At 44.3% G+C, this 27,034-nt stretch overlaps 2 protein-coding genes across 5 annotated transcripts in view; one reads left to right on the top strand and one right to left on the bottom strand.

Annotated features, from left to right (window-relative positions):
• jade2 (jade family PHD finger 2) overlaps positions 1-8,303 on the top strand; it is a 75,723-nt gene extending 67,420 nt beyond the window's left edge. For 3 of the 4 annotated variants that reach the window (XM_042091609.1, XM_042091611.1, XM_042091612.1), the window contains exons 11-12: positions 1,854-1,979; positions 6,713-8,303. In XM_042091609.1, the coding sequence (XP_041947543.1) occupies positions 1,854-1,979; positions 6,713-7,632 (1,046 nt within the window). In that variant the 3' untranslated portion in view covers positions 7,633-8,303. Of the gene's footprint in view, positions 1-1,853; positions 1,980-6,712 lie in introns of those variants that run through there. The other variant, XM_042091613.1, reaches the window with a different exon arrangement.
• Positions 8,304-16,379: 8,076 nt separating this feature from the next.
• On the bottom strand, positions 16,380-19,581 carry LOC121709270 (amine sulfotransferase-like). Its single transcript, XM_042092509.1, has 6 exons — positions 19,297-19,581; positions 18,829-19,034; positions 18,525-18,651; positions 18,325-18,419; positions 16,683-16,866; positions 16,380-16,589 (listed from the first exon to the last, which is right to left on the bottom strand). The coding sequence occupies exons 1-6, from the start codon at positions 19,469-19,471 to the stop codon at positions 16,468-16,470; spliced, it is 909 nt and encodes a 302-aa protein (XP_041948443.1). The 5' UTR covers positions 19,472-19,581; the 3' UTR covers positions 16,380-16,467.
• Between the last annotated feature and the right edge of the window lie 7,453 nt (positions 19,582-27,034).

Genomic DNA, 27,034 nt, shown 5'->3' with positions numbered 1-27,034 from the left:
CCTGTCATTCTTTTCACTGTCCAATCAGATTAAAGGTATATAAAAAAAATAAAATAATAATAGATCAAAAATAAATAAATAACACAACCCCCTCGCACCCCACCACCACAGCAGCAATAAGCGTTGCGGTGAGTGTAGACGAGGGCCCTGGAGCCCCAGGAGCTTGCCTGGGTGTTTGTCTACGCGGCGGGGAGCCTGGTAAAACACATCCAGTCTGCTGCAGCACGGGGGTGGTGAGCGGAGCGTGGGGTGGGGGGGGGGGGGGGGGGGATAGCGCTGTACCGCTCTGCATCGCGCAGCTGGAGACGACCGCGCCGCTCCTGCAGCATGATGGGATTGTTCTCAGTGGGGCGCCCTCTCTCTGAGGGCATCTCTTCGGATAAGTGTGTGCCGAGGTTTAGACCCCTTTCAACCACCGCCGGGTTCCTCCCTGGAATAAACACACACACGCGCCGCATACTTCCATTGAGTGTGTTGGTATTATAGTGTTATTAACTAAGTAAGTGTTCCTTAATAGCTATGTTATTACTGAACCAAACTGGCCATTAACATTCACACGCTGCCGCGGAGTGCGAAGACTTGTAGCTCTGGGTCCTTAGAAATGGGGCCAGTCCATGTCTGAAACTCTCCATGTCAGCAGTACTCAGATAAATGATTTACCCATGGAAGGCAATTAGAGTGATGGGCTGTGGAAAGCTGAGTGATATTTATGCTCGTGTTAAAGTGACATTACTAATGAACAGAGGTCCCTGGGCTTCTCTGCTTTCCCCTGGTATTGTTTTCCCCCTCTGTCTCTCTGTTGTGTGTGTGTGTGTGTGTGTGTTTGTTTGTTTGTGTACTCTGGGAAGCCCCCTGTGGCTACCGCACTTCTGAGAAGTCAGACTGTTTCCCCGTCTCTTCTCTCAGGCTAGGGGACTTTTTCCTCTCTCTCTCTCTCTCTCTCTCTCTCTCTCTCTCTCTCTCTCTCTCTCTCTCTCTCTCCCCCCTTTCTTTCTTTCTCTCTCTCTCTCTCTCTCTCTCTCACACACACACACACACACACACACACACACACACACACACACTCTCTCTCTCTCTCTCTCTCTCTCTCTCTCTCCCCCCTTTCTTTCTTTCTCTCTCTCTCACACACACACACACACACACACACTCTCTCTCTCGCTCTCCCCCCTTTCTTTCTTTCTCTCTCTCTCTCTTCGCTGTAACAATTTGTACAGCTGGTTTTGTAAGCAGAGCCATTAAGGGTCAAGTGTTTGTGAGCGAGCGAGCGCGAGAGTCTGTATGATCCACAGACGCAGCATGGAGACGAGCCCCGCAGCATACATACATACATCCATACATACATACATACATACATACATACATACACACATACACACATACACACATACATACATACATACATACATACATACATGTGCAGTGCCCACACACACAGACTTAAATACACACACACGCATACACACTCTTATGCACACACACACACACACACACACACACAGACTCACTCTTATATACATATACACACACACACACACACTCAGACGCACTCTTAAACACACATACACACCTGCACAGACTCTCGATTATACACAGACGCATACAGACAAAGACACACACTCACAGACAGCTGTGCTTCACATCATATTTCTGTATGCTGTGCGTTTTTGTGAGCCATATCATTTGGTACCCTTGTGGGCAATCGCTCTGAAGGAGCAGCGCAGATTCAGCAGCAGAGAAGAAATGCATCACAGATCCGACAGGGAATGTGAAATCCCCCTCTCCACCCAGTGCAGTGTGATCCTCCTCCTTCAAACTCTCCAGCGCAATCCTTATCTGTGCTCTCCCCTGTGCAGATAAAACTCTGAAAGGCGAGAAGGGGAGAAAGCAGAACGGTGTGAAGGAGCGGGCCAAAGACCGGCGGCGCGAGGCCACCAAGGAGCGCTGGAAGGCGGACAACGGCTCTCTGCTCCGGCAGCTGGGTAGGTGCACCAGTGCTTTGTTTTTATTTGTGATCTATTCATTTGCTTGCTTGCTTGCTTGTGTGTTTGTTTGTTTGTTTGTTTGTTTGTTTGTTTGTTTATGTTTCTCTGCCATCTCAAAGAACGAGGGACAGAATGCACAACCCCTCCCCCCCCTACACACACACACACACACACACACACACACACACACACACACACACACACACACACCATGTGAGGAGGTAACCCATGGATCAGTAACTCCAGCACCTGCCTCCACCCAGAGGAGCTAGCAGGCCTCTGCATGTACATCAGGTGGGGTCCCACTGGGCCTCTCCAAATGCCACCTCTCTTTCCCAGCTCCTGCCCCAGCCAGGAAGACAGTCGCCAGGGAGACGCGGCCAGTGAGCAGATAGCTGGCTTTGATTGGAGAATGGCACGGAACAAAAGGCCCAGTGATGATCACGGATCGGTGCACACCTTCCGCATGATCTTTTTCCGGCCATTGTGCTGTTAGAACAGAGACGGTTGATAAACCGAGCCGATTCATAACAGGGTCATTTCCTGTATCTATTAGGCGACCAGTAGGAGGTCCACAGTTGAATTATGTATTCTGTGTCCGAAAGAGTGATTCATTGGCATCACACACAAGCAAAGACAATAAAACAGTTCACACAATTATATTTATTTATCTTCTCTTATTGCTTATTCAGAGAAAAGTTTGTTATGACAATAAGAACCACTAACCTGGAATTCTTCTTATGAGTTATTGTTATGGAAATACCTATTTAGGAGATCGGAACTATGTATCATTTTATTCCATTGGCAAAGTCTGAAATGCTTTTTCTTGAAAAAGTATCTTTGGTTAGAATTAACTAGAGCAAAAGGGGTAACACCACCAAAACAAGTCAATCCACTGTGTGTTCCAGTTTTTTGGCAGAGCTACTGGACACTATCGCAGGTTAAGATAAAACGTTCCACGCCATCAGAAATAAACTACACATGACAATCTAATGTCATATGTACTTGCCTGTAGTGCTGGACACACACACACATACAGTACACACCAGGAAGTGCCCCTGCCCCTGTGTGTTTAGTCGGCGTGACCGACTCCACAGATCTTGTCTCCACACCTGCCTATTTTTAGATCAGTGTGTGTTTGTTTAGAGGGGGACAATCGGAAGTAATCAGTCAGGGGTGTTTCCATGACGAGCTCTTCTCTCCTGTCGCCCTACTGCGTGCGTGTGTGTGTGTGTCTGTGTGTGTGTGTGTGCGTGTGTCTGTGTGTTTTAAAAGCAGCCATCTGCTCTTTATCATTCCCGACTACTGAGCCGTTGTGTCGGGGAGCAGATGTTATATACACTTAATCACAACCTGCTTCCACTCTGGGAGATTCCTGTTAGAATTACTACATGAGAACTTAGGTCCTGTCCACACCAACCTGGATACATTTTCAAGCACATAATGACTTCTACAGTCCTTTTAGCCCTTCTGTCCACACTTAAACAGCATTTTCCATCACTGAAAACTCTACTTTTTTCGAAAAGTCTTCCCCTAGGAGCATTGTACTGTGGACAGGGAAAATTGCGTTGTACTGCGTTGTACTGTGGACAGGGAAAATTAAGTTTACGCAAAGCAGTGACGTATGGTTGACATGGCGCTGACAAAGGTTTATGCTCCAGACACCAAAAACAAATACTTGTTTTGTTGTGGATGTAGAATATTTTGAAAGTGCTATAAAAACAAATGTGGAACCAGAGAACGTTTTCAAAGGTGGTTGGCTTAGTATACTAAGTCAGTCGTGATGCAACTCTCAGATCCATCACATGGCACCTAATAGTGATGTTTTCCTTTGGACTCAATAAAGCACACCGTTTCCTTCCAGTTGCGGTCAGCAAAAAAGAGAGTTGGCTCTACTCTAGTCACAAACGCTCAGTGGAGGTTTATGAAGCGTGGTTGTCACTGGAGTGTCCAGCATCCCTATGCCCCCTCCTCCCAGATGGAGCACACTCTCTCAGACCCCAGAGTGATGGTAGAGGATAGGGCTTCTCCATGATGGCAAAAATCATAATTGCGATTGTTTTGGTCAATGTTGAATCCACAATTATTTTTTACGACTGGTAAAAACTGTGGTGGTATTGGTGGGGGTGGTGTTGGTTGGTGTAGGGGTGGTGTTGGCGGGTGTGGGGGTGGTATTTGTTGGTGTTGGCGGGTGTGGGGGTGTTGTTGGTGGGTGTGGGGGCGGTGTTGGTTGGTGTGAGGATGGTGTTTTGGCGGGTGTAGGGGTGGTGTTGGCAGGTGTGGTTGGAGGCCTGAGGCATGCAGTACTCCAGCTCAATCCTCAGGCTTTGCTGACTGACATTCCTCTTTAAGGGGCCAAAGCTGAGACCAGGAAGAGAGTGGGGAGAGACACTGACTCACTGCCCCCTAGGTGCTGACTTGAAGCGCATCATCTTGGACTGATTTCCATTCCATCTCTCTCCTCTTTCATGTAAATGAGTACAGTTATTTATTGAGCAGAGACTTTTTTTTTTCTTCTTTTTTCCGTCAAAAGTGACCTGCCGTTCTAGAGAGGTATTCAGTATTATCAGTCTCTGTTCTACCCTGGGAAGCCAAGCCCTATGGTCTTGCCAACTCTGGGCAGCTCTCTCTTCACCAGGAGCTGCAACCAGGAACAGAGAGAGAGGAGCTCTCTCCCTCCCCTGAACTCTGCCCCCACCCCGCACCCCCCTCTCCCTGCGGTGCGTTGCCCAGGAGACGGCTGGCACCTGAGTGGCGAGCGGAGCTGGGCTGGGCTGGTGCTGGTGCTGCTGGAGCAGGCCCTGCTGCACAAACAAATGTCTGGCAGCACCCCAAATAGCACATTCCTGGCCCTCTGTAGCGTGGGACCCAGAGTGCCTGTGTGTCCTGCCAGCAGACTTGACCCCCCCTCTACACACACACACACACACACACACACACACCTCCCTGGCCCAGCCCTGCCTGCTCGGCTGCCCTCTGCAGTGCCATGCTGTGTCATGGAAAGAACACCGGCTGGGGCGGGAGGAGGGGGTGAGGAGAGGGGTGAGGAAAGGGGAAGGGTTGGGCAGTGCCTCACAGGAACAGCGGCTGTTTAGATGTAAGAAGAGCTCAAGCTGTGAATGTTTGGACAGGAACATGCTCAGAATATCAGCTCTTCTGAGGAGGAGGAGTGAATATGATATGCACAATGTACTTTATGCTCACTGTTAGTGCAGTTTTCCTAAAGGGGTGGCTCGCCAAAAAAACGTCATATGCTGGACACCTGCAGGTAGATGCCCTCACACTGTTGACAGGCAGAATGTCAAAGCAGCTCTTTTCAAGTGCAGTGGGAGTGGATGAAGGCCATTCATGACAGTCATGACAGTTCATGCACCATTAAACCATTACTCGTTTCTCTTCTGCCCTTGCTTCAGAGCCCTTCCTCTTCCTTGTGAGTGCTTTTAACCAAGAAGGGGTAGTGTTTCCAGTATGTTGGGAAGTGGAAGTGTCTATCCTGTTGTAAATGGTCCTAGTACAGCTAATGTTTTTGGTGGCTGAAAGATGTGGTAACAGTCTACTGCCACTAAATGGAAACGTCCCCAGCTATGCCCCTTTCCCATCCTTGGAAAACAAACAACACAATGTAGATCTCCAGATGCAGCCTGATTGAGTGGTGATAAAATTACAGCATCATTTCTGGGTGAATGATCCCTTTAATTATGGTGAAAGCGATCATTCACAAAGGGATCAACTATACAATATGTCATAGCATTCTTGAGCTGAGAGGATTGCCATGTATAATCCGCTGTTGTGGGAATACTATTCATAGGACGTGGATGACTTAACCAGCACTAGAGTATCCACCTTATTCGTAACACCCTACGTCCGGTTTTCATCTTCCGTTAATTCTGTTTACATAATAACTTAGTGCAGTCTCAACAGGCTAACTAGAATATTCTTCAACTTTATATTTCTTTCGAAACTTTAACAATTCCGCATGAATATGGATATTCTATATTATGACTGACAGAAAAAATATCAGTTTACTTTTACAAGGCTTAGGATTCTGTCAGGCACTGTCTGCCATCACATTAAAATCTATACAACGCAGCTTCAGCCGGAAATAGAAAACCGGATTTCTGAATACTGAATTGTCATGGCTACAGCCATTGTTTGCTCACGAATGGACAGCAACAGTAAAGACAGTAGTGTCGCTGGCACACAGTGTGACTTCACAGAGTGTGTCCCGTGGTCTGCTGGGCAGTTACTTTAGTCTCGGTGCACTCAACAGGTACAGCACCTTAGGGCTCTTAAGTGCCGCTTGAGCGCCACTCGGCCTCTATTTTTATCCGCTGTGGGGTCCATCTGTTATTTATTAATTACAATGATTAAACCACCTAGTGGGCTTTAATCACTAGCCACAGAAGAATATAAACAAAATACCCCTTGAAAGCACTTTGGAAGTGCGGTGCGGGTAAGCGGACCATGAATCTGTTGATGTGACCCTGCTGTTCCTTGTACCTTCCAGCAGATTAGCCAAGTCCTTTTCTTTTGCATGTAGTGAGAATGAGACCTGATTGAGAGATATAATGGGCGCAGGTGTATTGTGTGTCAAAGAGGAAGTGTACATGGTGTACTGAAATGCACACATGCTTGATCTACTCTGAACAATGCACATACTTCAGCTTTATTGAGATGTGGAGTCTGTCATCTCACCTGTGTGTGTGTGTGTGTGTCTGTGTGTGTTCCAGGTGTCCCTCTGGACGGCTCTTTGTTTGACAGCTGGCTGGCGCAGTCGGTGCAGATCACGGCGGACGACATGCTGAGCCGCTGGACACTGGAGGGCGAGCGGCGGGACCCCACGGCCAGCCTGCTGTCCCACCAGCTGCAGCAGGGCGAGCAGAACCTGCTCAACCTGATGATGGACCACTCCATGCAGTCCGCCTGGAAGACCCCGCAGCTGGGACGCAAGGCCCGCACCAAGCCGCGCGCCAGGGCCCACAAGGACTCCACCTCCTCCTCATCGTCAACCGCCACCTGTGGTGGGGCTCCCGTCGCTGCTGTGAAGGGCTTACGGGGTGTGTGCGAGGAAGCGGGTGGCTATGGGTACGGGCATGTAGGTCGGCTTCGGGCCTCCAGAGCCCTGTTGCATCACCACCATCACCACGCCGGCCACCACCACCACCACACCCGGCACAGTGCCGAGGCCCAGCCAGAGCCCCTGCAGCCGCCCATCTCCAAAATGGACTCCTGTCACATCTCGGACGAGAGGGGCCCGTGGCACCCGCACCCCAAGCAGCCTGCCGCCACGGTTCCCGAGCCCGGAGGAGTGGCGTCGGCGACACCGGAGATCCCCGAGTCAGCGGTGGGTGTCGCTCCCGCGGGCAGACCGGCTCTGCGGCCACGAGTCACGCGACAGGGCAAGTCCCGATCGAAGGGCGGCGGGCAGGAGAGCACGGAACCAGACCGTGACGCAGAGCGCACTGAGGAGCCGTCGCCGGCACTTCCTGTCACCGAGACCCCGCTGATGATGCCGACTGGCACGAACGGTTACTTCTCGGACGCTGAGCGGAACGGCAGTGACCCGCGTCCGACCAGCCGTAAACTCCGCCTTGGCCAGTTGCATGCTGGGAACGAGGAAGTGTTGAGACGGAGCGTGCTGGCCTCCTGAGGACGGGGCCGCATGTCTCCTGTTGCCATGGTTACAGGCCCCACCCCACACCCAGCTTTCAACACAGTGTACACAGTTTTGGATTCCTCTGTTTGCTTACTGTCTATAGATCGCTTTATACAACCAAATCTGTATAACCCTGTCAAACTGCTATCTGCTACAGTAAGGAACTGTTGTCTTAATCCTTAGATGGGTTAGTCCTTTGGCTGCATTAAGGCAACATAATCATTTGTGCTTTTGAAACATCAAACAAAAAAAAGAAAACAAAGAAAAAAATAATGCTGTATGTTGAACATTAGAATGAGAATGGACCTCAGCGTAGCTGTTGTGTTCTTCTTTCTTCGTCATTGGATGTTGAAGTGGACATGGGAAACCATGTGATCAGGCACAGTGGCAGCTTATATAAGGGTCCGAAGCCCTGGGGGAAGGGGAGGAATCATTATGGGCATTATTTAGCTGGTTCAGGTTTGATTCTTCCTCTGCGAAACTGACGAGTTGAATTTGACAAAGTCCAGTGGATGTGTCTCATTTTCAAAGCCTTGTTGTTGAACTTGTACAGAGAATATCAGATTTCTAAGACTATATAAAAAAAAAAAAGCACAATTAGTTCAACAGAGACTATGGAACACTCGAATCACCGACAGACACACACACACACACACACACACACACACACACACACACAAACATACACTTGCACACGCTCACACAGACATGCAGGTGTATGAGACCTGTAATCAGTCACTCCTATACAGATGAAGAGAAAACATCAAAGTGAATCCTTCCTTGATTCATAGCCTATTTAGTTGAAGTGGACAGTCTTTGATAAGTCCACACAGCACTCTGAATTCTCTCTCCCTTTGGCCCAAGCGTTCATATATCAAAGCTAACCTTCAATCTTCAATTCTTCTTTGATGAAAAGGTGCCTTCTGTCGTCCCCCCCCCAAACCCCCCCCCCCCCCCCCCCCCCCCCCAAACAAGGTAAATAATCACGTGCTAATGAAATTTGTTACAATCATAGGAACATTGAAATGGAAATCAGTAAACGAACAGCAGGTCCCAATCTTCTTATTGTAGTGCCTACAATATATGCCTAAAAATGTATATGAATGCAGCGTTTGCCATTTATCAACCCAGCAAGAAACAAGACCACAAAAATAATGTACCCAAGCAAATCGCTGCTATGAAGTGATCAATACAAAAACCATGCCTCCAATTGGAGTAATCATAGGATAAGTCTCTTAAGTCCAACAGGTGAATCATGCTCTTTGTAAATGGCTTTTGTGCTCATGCATTTTTTTTTTTTTTGTCTTTTGCAAGTTGTATTTTATACTTATAGTGGTCCATGGTATTTTCTCAGGGTTATAGATATGAGGGTTGAAAACTCAATCAAAGAGAAGTAAAGCAGATATTCATATTTTATACACAAACGCATAGAAATGTTCTTTTGGCGAAAGTCACTGTTTGAAATCTGACTACTGAGGGTGTTCTCTCTGAGCTAAAAGGCTTTTGTTTTTTTGGTTCTTTTTGTTTTTTGTTTTGTTTTATTTTTGTTCTTGATTTCCGCTTTGACAATGCCAAAGATCAGTGCGTTGACCACAACACCATAATATGACGCTCTCCTGTGTCAAGAAGTTAAAACCTAACAGGCGTGTCTATACAATCCGACGGAGAGCAGTCCGTTTTCATCTTCGAGCCGGCAGGGTGTTGCCGGGGCTGCAGGTCCCGTTCACCCACCACCACCAGTCGACCACCACGCTTGACCACCAGTCGACAAGCCCCCAGCTCCTGCAGCCCCTAAAACCCCAATGGTCGTCACTACCACCACCACTGTCCGGCCACTCATCACAGAACAATCCTTCACCCTCTTACAGGGGGGCTCTCAAAGCTATAACTCAGAGCAGTGAGCCCCAACACACCACAAACAACACACCCTACAGTCTGGCTGGCTGCACCGCTGCGCCACTACCAACACTGGCACTTCTGGGTTCTGTTTGGAACACTTCTGGGTTCTGTTTGGAACACAGCTGTTCTTCTGATTCTCTTTTTGTTTTGCGTTTGTTCTTGTGAGGATTCAGACCTCTGCAAGACACTATGACCGTATAGGCAGTGTAGCGAACCCTCTTCGGGTCTCCCTATGCTCCATTTGACAGTCCGAATGGCCTTGGCCGGCTGACCCAGTCGCGTCGTGGGCAGGTAGGGGAGGAGATGGAGACTGTGCCTCTCTGTCGTCCTCTAAAGCCACACACACACACACACACACACACACACACACACACACACCCACACACACACACACACACACACACACACACACACACACACACACACACACACACCCCTCCACCGGATGGCTGTTTTATTCATTGCCAAGACAATGAACCATCAACAAAGTTCAGTGCTCGTAACTGATTTTTCTTTTTTACTTTTAGTTTTGTATAGTCCATGTAGCCCGTGTCGCTCAGAGCTGACCGGTTCGTCGTAGAAAGCAGGTTTAGTAGCCGCAGCCTCACCGCTGCTCACAGAAATGGTAGACTTGACTTTTACGTTTCTTCTTCACTTAGTCGTTTTTGTTTGTTTTTTCGTTGCAAGTAACTGGAGTCCAAGGGTCCTGCAGTGTATGTGTGAACTCTGGACAGGGGACAAGGAGAGTGCGTCTTAGCGTCACAGTCCACCGTGCTGGGAGCAAGGGCTCTCTCCTTCTCCAGCTTCCGTTGACAGCTTTGAGGCGACCATAGTCTCAAAGCCACACTCTCATAGCTGCAGCCACCAGGCCCTCTCCTGTATGATTAGCTGCTTAGTCCCAGACGGACATTAACTCCAGGCTGTAGTAGTGAAACTGCCTTTATCTGTTTTTTTAGTATGCACCAACAGTTATGTATAATACTGTACTACTACTAGCACCGCTGTTTAACCAACCCCCCTTCCTCCGCCCCAGTGTAAAAGGCTTTCTAGCTGTTACATATGCTTCAAACCGTATGTCATATAACTATAACAATAACTTTGTACTCTCTCTTCAGTCCGACTGCTTCCGTACTGCCACACGTGCGCCGCCAACGCTTCCTCACGGCGAAGCCTTTTCTCTCGGGGGGGCCCGGTACCCCACAGAAGGATGCTTCCGGCCTCCTACGACCAACACACACTCCTCCATCATCATCTCCACGACCACTACCAGTAAAAGCACAGCAGGGAAAGCCGTTTGCAGATGGAGAAGCATCATTTAGTGGGAGAGATTACTGTTGAGGTACAGCGTTGTGAGACCTCTCGTTCCTTAAGGGATAGTACGGGGTAATCACAGCAGGCAGTAGCTCCTAGTGCAAGTGCAGTACTGTGACTTCACCTTAGGCAGTTGTGACTCCTCTCTCTGAGTGTCAGGTTTAACTTCTGAGAGCTCCATGCAGAACTGGTTTGAGAGCTGCAGGGCGGTGGACGATGGTCAGGACCAAAAGGCCACAGCAGAGACATGTATCTGTGTCCTGGATAGGGGCCCCTTATGCCTTCGTTGTTTCTTAGGCAGCTAACAGGCACTACGGGAACCAATGCACTTAATACCACTTAACGTTCCTCTCCATGCACTCAATCAGATTTGATTTCCAACGTCATTCAGACCGAAAGCGTTTTCTGCGGTTAAGGTGCACTTTTTTTTTTGTTCGGTGGAATCGAAAATTGGCACATGAAGTAATTGCATACCATCTCCGAAAGGGTTCTGAGTTCGGCCGTTACTCCAGTTGAATTTTCTCCATCCTGCTGGCATTTGACCTTTTCCCCCTGACCTTGACCTCTACCTGCATGCACTCACAGACCTGCTCTCGGGTCCAAGCCTTGCACTCAGCTGCGGCACTCCTGTCAGTCAATCTCCGCCTAAGCTTCAGTTTACTGTGCAGCTCCGTGCTTATTTTGCCCCACCCTCCCAGAAACCCCCTCCACTCTCCGTTCAAAAACAACAACGAAAAAGCAATCCGATTGGGCCGTGACGTGTCATCATTCCACGCCGGCCCCTTTATTCACTCTTCTGTCAGGCACATGTTTCATATTCAGTCAGCAGTTGTTCTCTCTCTGACGTGATCAGGATCCGGCACGGGGGACTCGCTCCGCACAGCCGGAGGCCTCGCTGTCGATCCTGTGATCGCCGCCGTGTTTCCATTCCGCGTGCGTTTTAGGCTCTGCGTCAGTTATCGATATGATAAATATGAATGTTGCAGGAGTTTACCCTTCTGTATTCTTTGTTTCAAAGAATGTTGTGCCATTTGTTAATAGCAGAGAGAAATATTGAACATATATTGAAAAAAAAAACGAAGAGCTATTATAAATTATTTTTTTGGCTTTTTTTGCTATATTTATTTTCTTGTATTAGAATCTTCTTTGTAGGAGGAAAAAGAAAAAAAATGTATTTTTCATTAGTGCAAGAACCTATTTTTTCCTTTTTGTACAGTTTTCCATGTTTAAGCAATCTTTGAAGCAATATGATGTTTCGATGTTACTGTACCTGCATGCTGTTTGTGTTGCCTTAACGACGGCTGTGTCTACTTTGGCCCCTCCCACCTGTCCATTACTCGCCCGCACTCTGGCGTGGTTGACCAGTACAGTCAATAAACCAGTGCTTTCTGTGTACCCTCCGACTGGCCTGCCTCTCTGTTCTAGCACACACCAAGTAAATGGTAAATGGACTGCATTTATATAGTGCTTCTCCACTCCTCCAAGCACTCAAAGCACTTTCAATTCAATACAGTTTACAATATCATGCATCACATTCACACATACACCAATGGTGCAGGCTGCCATGCAAGGCGCCAACCTGCACATTTCCGGAAACTTTGGGGTTCAGTGTCTTGCTCAAGGACATTTCAACAGGGTCAGGAGGAGTTGGGCTCGAATTGGCAACCTTCAGGTGTCTAGACAACTCCTACTTTACCGCCGCACACCAACACCACTGAACTCTGAGCCAGTCTCCCAGATCACCCAGGACAGTGTCTATAAAAAGAAAAAGGGATGAATATTTATGCAATCGCTTATATAATAATTTCAATAAATTAACACTACTTTGTAGAAATCTGCTATCACTTTGACATTAGAGGGAATTTTTGTAAATTATTGTAAAACAAATGTCAAATTAAATTGATGTCCATCACATTTATGTGACCGAGGCTTCAGAGTTGCCTGTTGTCACACGTGATGCTACCTACTTTTTATGACTTATAATCGTGCAGCATTTTTAGTATTTTATGTTTGTATCGCTTGTCCATATTTCAGCATTTTGCCATTTGTTAGATCACTAATACTGCAACATTCAAATTATGTGGCTGTTAGATTCAAATGATGCAGCTCACTCTTCTTGAAGGGGTAGCCAATTCTGACTGCAGGGCAGGCTCAAGTCTTCAGTGCCAATGTAACTCTATACCCAATGGGAAAAGAAATAATCTATTGAGACACACTATGGTATTCTAGTTATGGTCTCTTGGGTACACAATTAAATGACACATTTCTAAATTTGATTCCCAAATTTCCAGACCACACTCATCACTTTAACTTTAAATAGTCCTTGTTTCCATTTGGCATACAGCAAAAAGTCAAAATAAATCAACTCTATTCATCACCTTCTTGTACAACTGACCATCATAGGTGCTTTCAAGGCTGCCGTTTCTGTGCAGTCCCTTCACAGTGCACATGGAGGGAGCACTAGTTTTAAGACTCGTCATTATTAATGTAGTGCTATGTCAAACAGCGTGTTCCTCCTGTGATCATCACTGTAAATACAGTGTGTAATTGACTTTAACGCCCCCTCTGCGACTGGACCGTTGGGGCACTCTGCCCCCCCACCCCGGCCTTCACTTTCAGCCCCTGCTGCTGTCCGTCTTAAAACAAGCGCCGGCGACTTTTCCGGAGGACTTGTTTAAAAGAATCCTACAGCACCCCTGTGGAAATGAAACATGGTTTGTTATTGTTGTTCTTGGTCGCAGTCCAGAGCACTTTGCAGCTGCTGACGTATCACTTCCCCTTCTTGCCCTATAGGCAGAACCTACCCCTAGGATGGTAGGACTCCAGACCCGAACCTTGGACAATGACCAGGCCACGCGTATGAGAATGGAGCGTTTGTATTTGACTTTAGAGAGGAATGTTGTTTATCACAAGTTTCCAAAGGAACTGCTGAAATTGTGGTTACCCCCACCCCCTTGCACTTCCCAGTTTACCACAAGTTGCCAGATTTTGTTTTAAACAAGCATGAATATATATTCCTATTGTATTTAAAAGCCCATTACATGGAGGAAAAGGGTTTCTTAGTGACGGCAGGAGAAAGAGTGTGTTCTGTGTTCTGACATTTCAAATCAAACGTAGTGATTGATGAAGGTTTGTATGATGGCTAGTTCTCTGTAACTGTGTTTACCCTGAGCCTTTGGGGTTAGTGATGTGTTCTCTTCTGAACCACTCAACTCTGCTGACCCCTTGTGGCCATATCTGAAACACACCAGTGGCTAATTAGGAGGAGCTTTTGTGATTCACGCTGAGATGATCAAACCAGAATGCTGAACTTGATTATGGAGGGATGAACTGAAGGACAGAAATGAAAGGGGGAAAAAGAATTCTAGCTGCATTCCAGAATCTTTCCCCAGGCTATGGGATGTTGTCATATGTTCAGCAAACAGTTGTGTGCACATCCCACCTTCTGGCAGGTGCAGGACAAAAGAAAACTATACTCATTTGAAAAAATATAATGTCCGCAACACTGTTATTGACTCCCAATTATTTATTGCAACGTTTCGACCCTGCTTTTTTTTTTTTGCCTGAAGAAGACCCAGCAGGGTCGAAACGTTGCAATAAATAATTGGGAGTCAATAGCAGTGTTGCGGACATTGTATTTTTTCAAATGTTGTCATATGTCTCACACAAAATGTCCCTTAACCTTATAATATGCCTCTAGTCTATCACTATTTACATTATTTTTTACTCTGAGAATCCCATCTACCCCTCGTCTCCATAGGTAGGTTTTTTGGTTTTGGTCTCCCATGCCTTACTCTCTTACTCGCATCATCTTGCTCTCTCCACCTCCTCCCTCTGTAACTCTTCCTACCTCCCTGTGCAGGGCTTCTTCTTTTGAGGGTTTTGCTGACAGTGCTGTCTAGGCTGTGAGTGTGTGTGAGAGAAAGAGAGTGTGTGTGTGAGAGAGAGAGAATGTGTGTGTGTGTGTGTGCTCAGTGAGATGAGAGAGGAAGCCTGTGTGGCAGACAGCAGCATTGTTCAAGCCTCCATCACTCAAGGACTCTCTTGTAGGATTCACTGCTCCCCTGTGCTATAAAAAGATGTGTGTGTGTGTGTGTGTGCGCACCTACAGTACTCCTGTGTGTTTTGAGGAGGTGTTTACCAGTGCGATTGTGACACCACACAGTGTTCTTCCGCATGGAAACAAGGAGACGATTCTTCCAGTGCGTGGCCGAGGACAGCCGTGCTCTGTGGCCGGGGGACATTCCTGGCATGCCAGCGGCATCATGTCAGATCTCCCCGCGGCCCACTTCCCATTCATCAACCCCCCGGTCCAGACAAACACCCAATCAGGCTTTCTCACTCACCCGTTCACCCGGCCTGCCGCAGTGCTAGTGATCGATGTGTGAGTGTGTCAAGGCCCACAGCAGCCAGGGAGAGCCTCGTTGTGTGGCACTCGGGCATCCTGTGGGCACACAGTCAGGGTGCCCCAAGCAGAGCCTGTCTGCAAACATTCACTTCTATTTTTGGGCACAGAGACTGATCGAGTGCTGCCCGTAACAGAAGGCAGGAGCTCGAGCAGAGACCGTTTGAGATGTTCTAAAAACACATTCTAGAAATCACCAATTAGATGTTAGCTGATTTAGGTTTTGTAAATGTCACACATGTGCATGTATATTCTTAATGTGACATTCCAATGTTCATATAATATGTGCCACGGGTATTGACAGATTATTGACCTGTCAGAGGCCGAGAGGGTTTGACCTGGTTCTGTTCTACTTACTTACTCTTCAAAAAATAGGCTTCAATCAGTTTTTGTTTTTATTATAGAAGTAGTAAGCGGATCAGTTCTTAACAATTTTCATATTACATTCATGTTATAAAGTGGTAAATTATGTATTATCATATTGGAACCAGGGTTGTGCACAATTCGAATTGCAATTCTGCTTCCTGTTTGCTACCTCAATTAAAATGCAAGTGAAATTCAAGAATTGAATTGGAATTTAAGAGCCAGTTTCAATTCGATTCTGGAATTTTACACAAGCTTGATTGGATGATTGATGAAAACATTGCAAGGGAAAATATGCACAAACCAAGTAGCTCTCCTCAAAAATCAGTTTAGTATCATATTCATATTTTGTTTCATGTCTCATTACACATACATAATTAATCTTTAATCAGTGAACATTTGCTGGATATTGAGCGGGGGGGGGGGGGGGGCATCTTAAAGATGGGAAGACATGACAAGGTCATCCATACAGGAATGTGATGAACTACAACAGATAAAATTAAACTTGCACTGCTCTTCAACCTGCATATGCATACCCTCTTAAAGCAAATATGTTGTCCCTATCTGGGCACAAAGATGTGTTAGAAAACAACGTAGGTTGTGTTGTTTTCAACGCAAGTTGTGTTATTTTCAACACATATTGTGTAACAAATAAAAAAAGGAAACAACACAAACTGTTGTTGTTATCTGGACAAAGAGATGTGTTAAAAACAATGCAAGTTGTGCTGTTTTCAACACATTTGTGTACGGGATTATTTTTGTGTATGAGTGTACATAATGATTTGTGTGTGTGTGAGAGAGAGAGAGAGAGAATGCCAAATGTATTTATGTCTTTATGCTGAAACATTCACTCATGCAGCTCCATGGTCCCAGATGACCTTGACCGGAAGATTCTGCATTCTCTCCTTGTAGACCTGGTCAAAGCGCTCGCTCTGCGCCACCGTCAGAAAGTTCTTCCAGTCCCCAACGGTCCCTGTGCTCAAAAGAGGAAGAACAATGTGTGAGGTCTCCTACGTCTTCAGAGGCTCTGAGTAGGAGAGAGATTCATTAGATCTTGTCATCTTGCCTTTCCGCATAAAGCTGCCTTTGCTTGAATCCAACACGTTCCCTTGAACGGAATTGTGATAGTTTGCTTTTACATCATTCTTCATGTTCTTAAAAGTGACCCTGTCCATGACCTTGTCAATGTCCACATCAGACAAAATCTTTCCAACAAACTTGCTGATCTTCATGACCACCGATCTCAAATCCTAGTTGGTGAGAGAGAGGAAAAGAGACAGAAAGATGTATTTTTAAGGAAATACAGTGCTTTTTTATTAGACTTCAAGCTTCCCTCACACCTTTTGTTTTGTTTTTTTAACCTTTATTTTACCAGGAAGGTCCCATTGAGACACAATGTCTCTTCTGCCAGGGAGTCCTGGTCAAGATTGCAGCAATTATTTGAAAGACAAAGAAAATACGACATGGGTACAGAGCAAAGACATCAACAGCACACTAACACAGAGGACACAGAGTCAGAGACAACAAAGACTAGGGAGAGCTAAAATATATTTGAATAAAATAGAACACTAGAAGCAGTGACACTGCTCAGTGTAAGCCAGCTTTAAAATACTTTTGAAGACATTTAAAGGAGGGTAAGGAGTCTAAGTTGTGTGTTGAGTTGGAGACTGTAGGAGGAGCTTGTTTGTGTAACGGGTGTTGTATGTAGAAGGGCAAAATGACAAAAGACTACAAATATAACTGGGAAGTTTGCCCATTAAGGCCTTTGCTATAAAGATTAAAATATGGATGCAATGAAGTCCATTGAACCTTTTCATATACAGTAACATGCAGTAATGTGTTCTAGAAGGTGCTCCTATTACAAACCACAAGGCAGAGTGATAGACCACATCCAGTTTCTTTAGGAGGCCTAGAGAGGCATGCATATAGTAAGTCACCATAATCTAACACTAATAAAAAGGTACTTTGGACCAATGTTTTTCTTGCAGTAAAAGGAAAGCAATTCTTTAAACGGAAATAAAAACCTAACTTAGGCCTCAATTTTTTTAAAAGATTATCTATATGAACATCAAAAAATAACTTGTCATCAAGCCAGATGCCAAGGTATTTATATGAGGTTACCCTTTCTATATGAATGCCATCCAGTGACAGTATTGTGCGGTCAGAATGTGACCGTACCCGTGTGAAAGTCGTATATTTAGTATTTTTGGCATTTAATACCAGTTTTAACTTGACTAAAGACATTTGTAGTAAATTAAATGCAGTCTGTAGGGTATCCATTGCCTCTTGTATTGAGGGAGCAATAGCATAAAGGATTGTATCATCTGCATAAAGGTGTACCTTGGCCGGGTCTAAACCCATACCTATGTTATTTATATACAGAGAAAACAAAATAGGACCTAAGATTGACCCTTGTGGGACACCAGTCTTTACTACCAGGTATACAGAGTGACAATCCTCTAAGGAGACACACTGTGTTCTACTAAATAGTCAACAAACCAGGCCAATACAGAGTCACTAAAGCCCAAAGTACACAGCCTTTGCAATAAGAGATTGTGATCAACAGTATCAAATGCCTTAATATAAGCCACATAAGACCACCTGTTGGCACATACTGCAGTTTGGAGTTCTTGCAGTGAACAAGTGCCTGAGATGGAAGACTATGTTTGGGTTTTGACCTGACATGACCCTCTTAGACTTTTGCTTACCATTTTCATTTCCTCGTAGCTCACAAACAGGATATCATATTTGTCTTTGTTGTTAAACCAACCTTCTATATGATCAAACCAGTTTCCCCCTAAGACTGAAGGAAAACACAAATTAACACCTCAAACATTTTCACAATAATCATTCAAAAGTTTATAATATTATGCTAGTGTCTGAATACATGTAGGTTTTCTCCCCTTACTTTTACCACTCAGAAAGTTTTCCAGCATTTCATCAAGGTTGTCGGCAGTCTCCAAAGTGTTAAGCACTTGTGAGAAGTGAAAGTATGACACCAGAATATCTTTAGGGTTCCTCGTAACATAAATAATCTAGTGTGGAAACATACACATACACAACTCAATTTATTTTTTGCTTTTCATATTCCATGTCAGATATTATAAGGTAGATGTTTTCTATTGGCTTTTTTTACTTTCAATAAGGCTCAGTGGCAACCAAAGCCATCTTTATTTCCTCCTTACTTTCGGAGCTTACAATGTTGCACCTACTTTGGCTCTGTTGCTCTGTAGATCCAGGGGAACCATGTGCTGTGGCAGATGGGAGCAGAACAATCTGGGAGACTCCCTTGTGTCAATTTTATGAGCCGGTCGGAGGTACTCCAGCCAGGGCACACGAAAATGTGTAGGCTTCTCCAACAGGTCAGGATGGTCATTCTCATGGAGAATGGAGACAATGTACTGCATCCAAATTGTACCTGACATGTTGATTATGGGGTAATGTTAAATACAGACACAAAAATTATGCAATACAAATTTTCCACTACATTATGATTGCTAGGGCAATTTTGTAACTGATTTGTGATGTTTTTATTATTTTTTGTTATTATTGTTCAACTTTTAGATAGGAACTCATATGTCAGGTTAAAAGGCATACATGTTGCGTGGGTATTTCTGATTTGTTTTGTATTAGTCCTTTTTGAGACACCAAAAAAAAAAAAGCGACAAAAACAGCCTTACCCGATTTGGGAAATGTCATTATGAAGATGTCACCGTCTCTTATGTGAAAACTCTTCAAACTGTCCAAGTACTCAAGTGCCTCAGGTATGCCATTTTCAAAGTGTTGCAAGGCGAAAACTGCCCCCTTGTATGAGAGCAAGGATTCCCCAAGAAGTGTGTAGTCTTTCTGTGCCATCACACTTTGGTCAAACTCGCTGAAACCCCTTTTCCATCCAAAAGATATTTCGCTTAAATATGATGTGGCGCATCAAAAAATCAGTACGACACACGTGATGACAAAATGAATCGCTGTAACCTTTGGACATAAGCGTCTGCAAAATACCATAAAAAAAAATCTCAAGGAAGAAGGCATAGCCTAACTCTATAAAAGGGTATCCTCCTCGAACTACTGCCCACGTTGATCAAAGAATAGAAGAATAGAATAGCTGTTCATTGTCATTGTCACAGGTACAACGAAATTTAAAGTGCATCATTCATGAGTCTATGAAAATATAATTGAAGTGCTAGTGTTACTTAAAAAAGAATAAATAGAAACGGCTATAACAGCATTAGCAGCATACATAAACACAGTCATACACCTAGACATAGACACCCAGTCATTGTATAAAAAAACAGTATGAACACAGTCATTGCGATTGACTACAGACATTCATACTTTGTCATTGCAATGATACATTTTACAACAGTTGTTTGAGTCAGGGATGGATTACTGCCTACCGGGCTTCAGCCCAAGCCTTTGCATGGAATCATTGCCTCAATATCAACAAATCAGGATGTAGGCTATGAATCTGATTGAATTAAAGTATTGGCCATCCCCAAAATGCACCAGAATACAGGAAATCACATCAAACAAATTAAAAATGTTCTGAGGGAGGACCCCCAAACCCCCCTCCCACATGTGCGACAATTAGTGTGAGGCCCTTAAGACATCTGGGCCCAGGGGCCCGAAAGTTTATAATCCATCCATGAGCTGGTGTACCATACACACATGCAGTACAGTATGTTAGTATGCTCTCATAGCCTGTGTTTTCCCATGCTGTCTTACGCGCGCGATTTTATTCACGCTGCAGCAGCCTGGATTCTATGGATTCGTTTTCACCTCAACGAAGGGAGGGCAGCAAGACGATGACGACACACCGAAGCCATTATGAGCTATGTACAGACGCATTTGATAGACATTCGTAGCACCCAATCAACGGCTCTGGGCATTCGTAAAACACGTTTCAAATACGAGAAAATGAATGTCTAGTTCCCAGACCCCATCTCAATGAGATGAGGTCTGACGTTAGCAAGGCTAATGCTCTCAATGGAGGCACGGTAAAAGGACATCAGCAGTCTTTGTGTGTTGTTATTCCTCCTGAGTATTCTCAGGAAGTAGGCCTACACTCTGCTGGGCCTTTTCCAGCAGCTCAGAGGTGTTCACGCTCCATGATAGGCTCTACTCGATGTGGACTCCCTGGAGGCAGAAGTCTGCCATCCTCTCCACACAGTACCCGCTGATGATTAACGGTGGGATCTCTGTTTTCTTTCTTCTCTAGTCTATGATGAGTTCTTTGGTCTTTGAGGTGTTGAGGAGCAGGTTGTTGGCCCTGCACCATGTTGACAGGCGCTCCACCTCATCTCTGTAGGCAGACTCTTCAATTGTGAGGTTTACACTGCTGTGGGCCGTGTGGTGTAGTGGTGCCGTCTCTGGTGCTGTGACCTGGAAGCGGGCAAAGATGATGTTCAGCTCCTCTGCCAGCACAGGGTCACCTTCAGCAGCTCTGAGGTTGGTCCTGTTGGTCAGATGCTGAACTCCCTGCCACCTGCTGTTGTTATTGCTCAGGTGGTCCTCTATCCTCCTCCTGTAGTCTGACTTGGCCGCTCCGATGCCCCTTATCAGGTTGGCTCGGGCTGTGCTGTAGAAGTCTTTGTTGCCGGAGCTCCAGGCGGTGTTCCTCTCTTTTAGCAGCTGCTGGACCCACCGTGTCATCCAGGGCTTCTGGTTGTGGTAGACCCGGATGCGTTTGTCCTCTGTGACAGTGTCTATGCAGTTCTTAATGTGGCACAGAACACCGTCTGTGAACACCTCCAGGTCCTGATGTTCAAAGACCCCCAGTTGGTCCTCAAAGCAGTTCTGCAGCTGCTGGAAGGCACCCTCTGGCCATGTGTTGCTACTGGATGTGATGTGGGGGCAAGTATGACATTTGGGGATTTCAACTACCAGAAAGAAAGGGGCGTGGGGGACCCACTTCAATATAATGCCGACAAGTAAAGACTTTTCCAGGTTTTCCATAACTGTGGGAACCCTGCAAGTTTAAAATGTTATGATGGTCATGGTGTGGTCCGATATCTGGAAGTCTGATTTCACTGTCTGGGTTTTTGCTCACAATATGGTCCCCCTCACTATGAAAATATCTCCTGCGCCCCTGCTTGCTATTTTTGCCGATAATAATGATGATGATCAGCCTTTATTAGTATAGCGGCTAAGGCCAGAAATGAAATACATGATGTGAAAATCATGCATAATTAAAATGACAGGCATGTTGGATTTAGGAAGTAGCCATCAATTCTGACACTATCTTTAAACAATGAGTCAAAAACTGTGATGCATTTAGGCTATGCATGAAGTTTTGACTGTGTGACTAAACCCTGCACTTCTCCTGGGCTCAATCCTTCTAATTTGCCCCCTAGAGGCTGGTATGCTAGCAAGGAGGCTAAAACCAATGGGTGCTAGTGTCTATCAAGTCTCTCATAAACATACTGTACGCTAGCCTAGAAATGTAGACGCACCCTAGTGCTACACTTTTGTAGTATCGGTGCACCGTGCAACACTAAATTAGACGATCTCTGACGTTAATCAACCCCCTGTTGAATTTTCACATTGTTGTTGTTTTTTCCTAGCCTAGAAATCTAGACGCACCCTAGCGGCGGCAAATTAATTTGCTCAGCCTGTACGTCTAGTATTAAACCATAGGGATTTCTATTGGCTGACGCCGTGGACTTCATCCAATCACAGCGCTCTATTTTGTTAGAGAGTCTTAAGGCGGGCTTAACAGGATAACGACAGTCCTGCGACTGTGAACAACAAGAAAGGTGGCTATGGCGAACGAAGAGCGGTTGTTTGAATCGGCGTTGGCGTCAACTTTGGAGGAGTTGGACTTGTGCTTTTCTTTGGAAGTTGAGCAACACAATGCACTTAAGTCATTACTTTCGAAGAAGGATGTATTTGCCGTTTTGCCGACCGGATACGGATATGGTCGTAGCGCTGGCCTATTGCATGCCTAGGCAGTTTGAAAGACAATTCTCTGCCCGCCCCTTGGATTAAGCGAGGTGAATGGTTCGATTCCAGACTATACATTTCAATGATATAGGATGGCCCGCCAGGCTAACTGTACGCTGCCTTTTGGGAAATTAGCTCTTTTGCCTTCAATCCTAGAGTTAAATAAATTAGTTCATACCATTTTGTTCTCTGTGCATGCAATAACACAGTCCAACACATACCACTGTTAGCCTATTTCAATGGAAGTGGGTGGAGCCAACTAAGTTTTAAGGCATAGTGATGGTTATACCTCTCTCCTAGATATAAAATGGTTATACCTCTCCAAATCTACGATTTAATGTCTTAAGACAATGAAGCTACAACTCCAAAACAGAAAAAGTTGGGTTGTTGTGTAAAATGCAAATAAAAACAGAATGTCTTGTGGGTCTTGTAAACCCATATTTAGCAGCAAAATGACAACATGTCAATTTCATGGAAAGTATATGTTAATTTTAAATTTCATGCCAGCAACATGTTTCAAAAAAAGTTATGACGGGAGCATGTTTACCACTGTGCTGCTTCACCTCTTCATTTAACAAAATTCTGTAAATGTTTGGGAAATGAGGAGACCAGTTGCTAGAGTTTGGAGAATTAAATGTTGTCCCATTACTTCCCGATATATGATTTCAGTTGCTCAACAGTATGGGGTATTCTTAGCCATGTTTTTCATTCCATTATACACCTAATTTGACAAATCTGGACTGCAGACATGCCATTTTTGCACCTGGACTCTTCTTCATCTATGTAGTCTAGGTCCTGGGTAAGATTTGTATGCACTTCATTTAGCGGAGAATATCTCAACTGTTATAGACTAATATGATCCCATTGAACAACGTGGGATGTGTGCCAAAATCCCTACCCGGGACGAAAGTCCTAAAAATAACCACAAAAGATGACACTATTATCACACTACAGGTGAATGGGACTTTTTTTCCCTTTATAGATATCCCCATACATTTCTACCAGATTAATCTTCATATTAAGAGAAATACTTTTTGTATTACACTTTGCCTAAAAAATAAAATAAAATATGCAAATGAGGCAATATGTCATTAAATATGCGTATATACATTTCGTCCCCTCAGAATTATAAAGTTCAAAATTGAGTTATTGACATATTCTTATTCTGTGACACCATAAGAAGATGAGGTGAGGTGTTTCTTGTAGTTGTATGCATTTTTGGACATTATATCTGAAGAGTTTTGTTCCACTTATCAGTATAACTTTATGGAATTCTATGAACTTTGAAGCTCAATATCTCAGAACTACTCAGAACGTAGATAGAACCCTATAATTCTAAGGGGACGATTTTTGAAGGTATAGATTTTATGAAGAGATCACAATGCTTACAATGACCATGTAGTGTATGTGTTCGAATTCTGGTTTGATATTTTTAATTGTGTGTTGTGCTGTATTGAAAGGAAAGTACCGGAGAATGTTTGGGGAGATTTATGGAGCTTTTAAGTAGTACATAACAATGATTTTGATGATTTCCTATGATAATTTGTATTATTATAACTTCATATCTGTAAAATATTGATTTTCATTCTGCAATGGTACAAGTAAGTATAAGTATATATACTCTTTTGATCCCGTGAGGGAAACACACTCAACACACAGTGACACACTGTGAAGTGAAGCACACACTAATCCCGGCGCAGTGAGCTGCCTGCAACAACAGCGGCGCTGGGGGTTTGAACCGGCAACCCTCCGGTTACAAGTCCGAAGCGCTAACCAGTAGGCCATGGCTGCCCAATGTTGTCCTGGGGGCAAAAACTAAGTTTATATCCAACCTTGCGATCATCATTGGAACGTTAAAGTGAAAAATACAAAACAACAGGTTTATTCCCTGTGTTGCAAGGTAAAACTTTCACAACAGAGTCCAGGTATGGGGATGATGATGAGACCTCATTCAGTGATAGGATTCTTACAACTACAGCCTCCCTTGCATTTGCAGTACTTGCAACAACGGATACCAGCAACCCGACAGGGACACCCATTCTTGTGTACACTTGCCACACGAGCAGGGATCTGGTAAACCTTCAGGTTTTGAGATTACAATCTCAGGGACTAATAAACTGCCCTTTCTTACAAAACCATAAGCATCTGCATTTAAGATCAAGGTGGTGTCTGTACTGTAAAGGGTGTTTGGACCCAAAGCTGCTGTTGAATAGGCTCTCTATATTTGTTTTCTTGCATTAGTTGAGGTGCAAGCGGCCCTCTCAAAGTCCATCTTAAGGGCATTACTATCGAACGCAGCAATGTGCAGGTCGTCAAATGTCTCCATGTCCGTTGATGGTTTGAGACATTTGACCAAGAATGTTTCTGCCATTTGTGTTGCACTCCGTTAGCTGTGGACAGCTGACATTGAGAATCAGAAAAGAGTTGTGGACAGTGTTCAGAGCTGCAAGTTTGGTTGATATTTTGCTGCTTGTATCGCACCCAGTCAGCACATGTAGTGCTGGGAGACACTGTGTGAGCTCGTCTCCCAGCGTTATGCAGATATCATGAAGTGGTAATATTGATCTTTTCACTCCTGAGTTGCGGGTGAGCCAGAACAATTGTTATGTACACAAACACATCTGTGTCACCTGATGACAGTGTCAGTGATGTAGATCCATAAGTTGTTCTCTCACTTTCTCCAGATCTTTTGGAATTTTGTAAAATAAGGTTTCAAATATGAGTAATTGGTATGTACCAACTTATCTGTTCTTTGTGAGGAATAACTTCATGACATGAAGACATTGTAACTTCACCAACTTGCCTGAGACAATCTGGTGATGACATTTTCCCCATTTTGCAAAAAAACTAAAAAAAACACTAGCAGCTAGCTAGCTACAATACACATCAAATTAAATATAAAAACAAATTCATTATAATTATTTAAATACACAAAACTACAACTCATGGTAATGACACGTAAGAAGACATGCCAACACAGAGAATAAAGAGTAGATTTCCTTAGATCCTTTTCGTGATCTCACAAGTCATCTTGCTTTACAGCCATGTGCTCTGCTATGACCTTAGATCACTATGGCTGCCAAATAAACTTTTGTTGGAGAAAAAAAAAGTTGGAGGTGATGGCGTGATGACCGCAATATTTAGAACAGGAAATGTAAGCTTTTAAGTTTTTAGTTGTATGTAATAGGTTGACTGTTTTTTAGCCATTTTCTTTATATCAAAATCAGAATGCTTACACTCTTCTAAGACCTTATAATTATGGTCACTGTGAACATTTATTTTTTAGGCAAAGTGTAATACAAAAAGTATTTCTCTTAATATGAAGATTAATCTGGTAGAAATGTATGGGGATATCTATAAAGGGGAAAAAAGTCCCATTCCCCTGTAGTGTGATAATAGTGTCATCTGGTGGTCATTTTCAGGACTTTCGTCAGATTTTGGCACACATCCCACGTTCTTCAATGGGGTCATATTAGTCTATAACAGTTGAGATATTCTCCGCTAAATGAAGTGCATACAAATCTTACCCAGGACCTCTACTAATGGAGAAATACTGTTTAAATATGTGCAGAATTCATTTTGGCATTGTTTTCCTGAAATATTCAAGGTCTTCCCTGGAAAAAAAGCATTGGATAGCAGTATATGTTGCTCAAAACCTGTATACATCATTCAGAATTTATTGTGCCTTGCCAGATATACAAGATGCCCATGTTGTAGGCACTAATGCACCTCCACACAGTCATAGATGTTGAAAAACATGTTGGAAACGTTGGATGCTTGGGTAGGCCCTCTTCTAGGTCAGATGAGTCCATGATTTCCAAAAAGAATGGCAAATTTTGATTGGTCTAACCACATTACCTTTTTCCATGTTACCTCAGTCCATTTTAAACAAGCTCAGGCACAGATAAGACGGTGGTATTTTCTGTATCATGTCTCAATACAATTTTGGCTGTTACAATTTTGGCTGCAGTTTTTGAACTGAGTATCAAACTGTACAATGGTTATCAGAGGTTTTCCTGAGCCCATACAATGACAGGTCTGGAAACAGGTCTGGTTTTGATGCAGTGCCATCTGAAGTCCAAAAGACCACGGCCATCCAATTTGTTTTTCAGCTCTTTCTGTTGTTTGCAAAGATTTCTCTGGATTCTCTGAATGTTTTAAACAAAGTGATATCAGTATGTTATTACATACCAGTAATTAGCTGCAGTTATTAGATTTTCAAAGTTTTTTTTAACCCAGCGAATAACGTATTAACCAGCCAATAATTACAGTATAGGCAAGTTATTACATTATTTGCTTTATTATATTAAAATGATTGTGTTAGTGACTGTCATTACATTATTAGCTGCTACAGTGTGATATACAAAACTAAACACAATAATGACAAAGGTCTTCTAGAGATGTGGAAAAGACCATTTTAGTCTCATTTTTTTTGCTTTCAAATTGAAACTTTTTTAAAGAACCTCCTAGTATTTT

Source organism: Alosa sapidissima, chromosome 5, assembly GCF_018492685.1.
Source record: "Alosa sapidissima isolate fAloSap1 chromosome 5, fAloSap1.pri, whole genome shotgun sequence".
NCBI classification, from domain to species: Eukaryota; Metazoa; Chordata; class Actinopteri; order Clupeiformes; family Clupeidae; genus Alosa; species Alosa sapidissima.
This window is presented reverse-complemented; position numbering and strand designations above follow the sequence as displayed.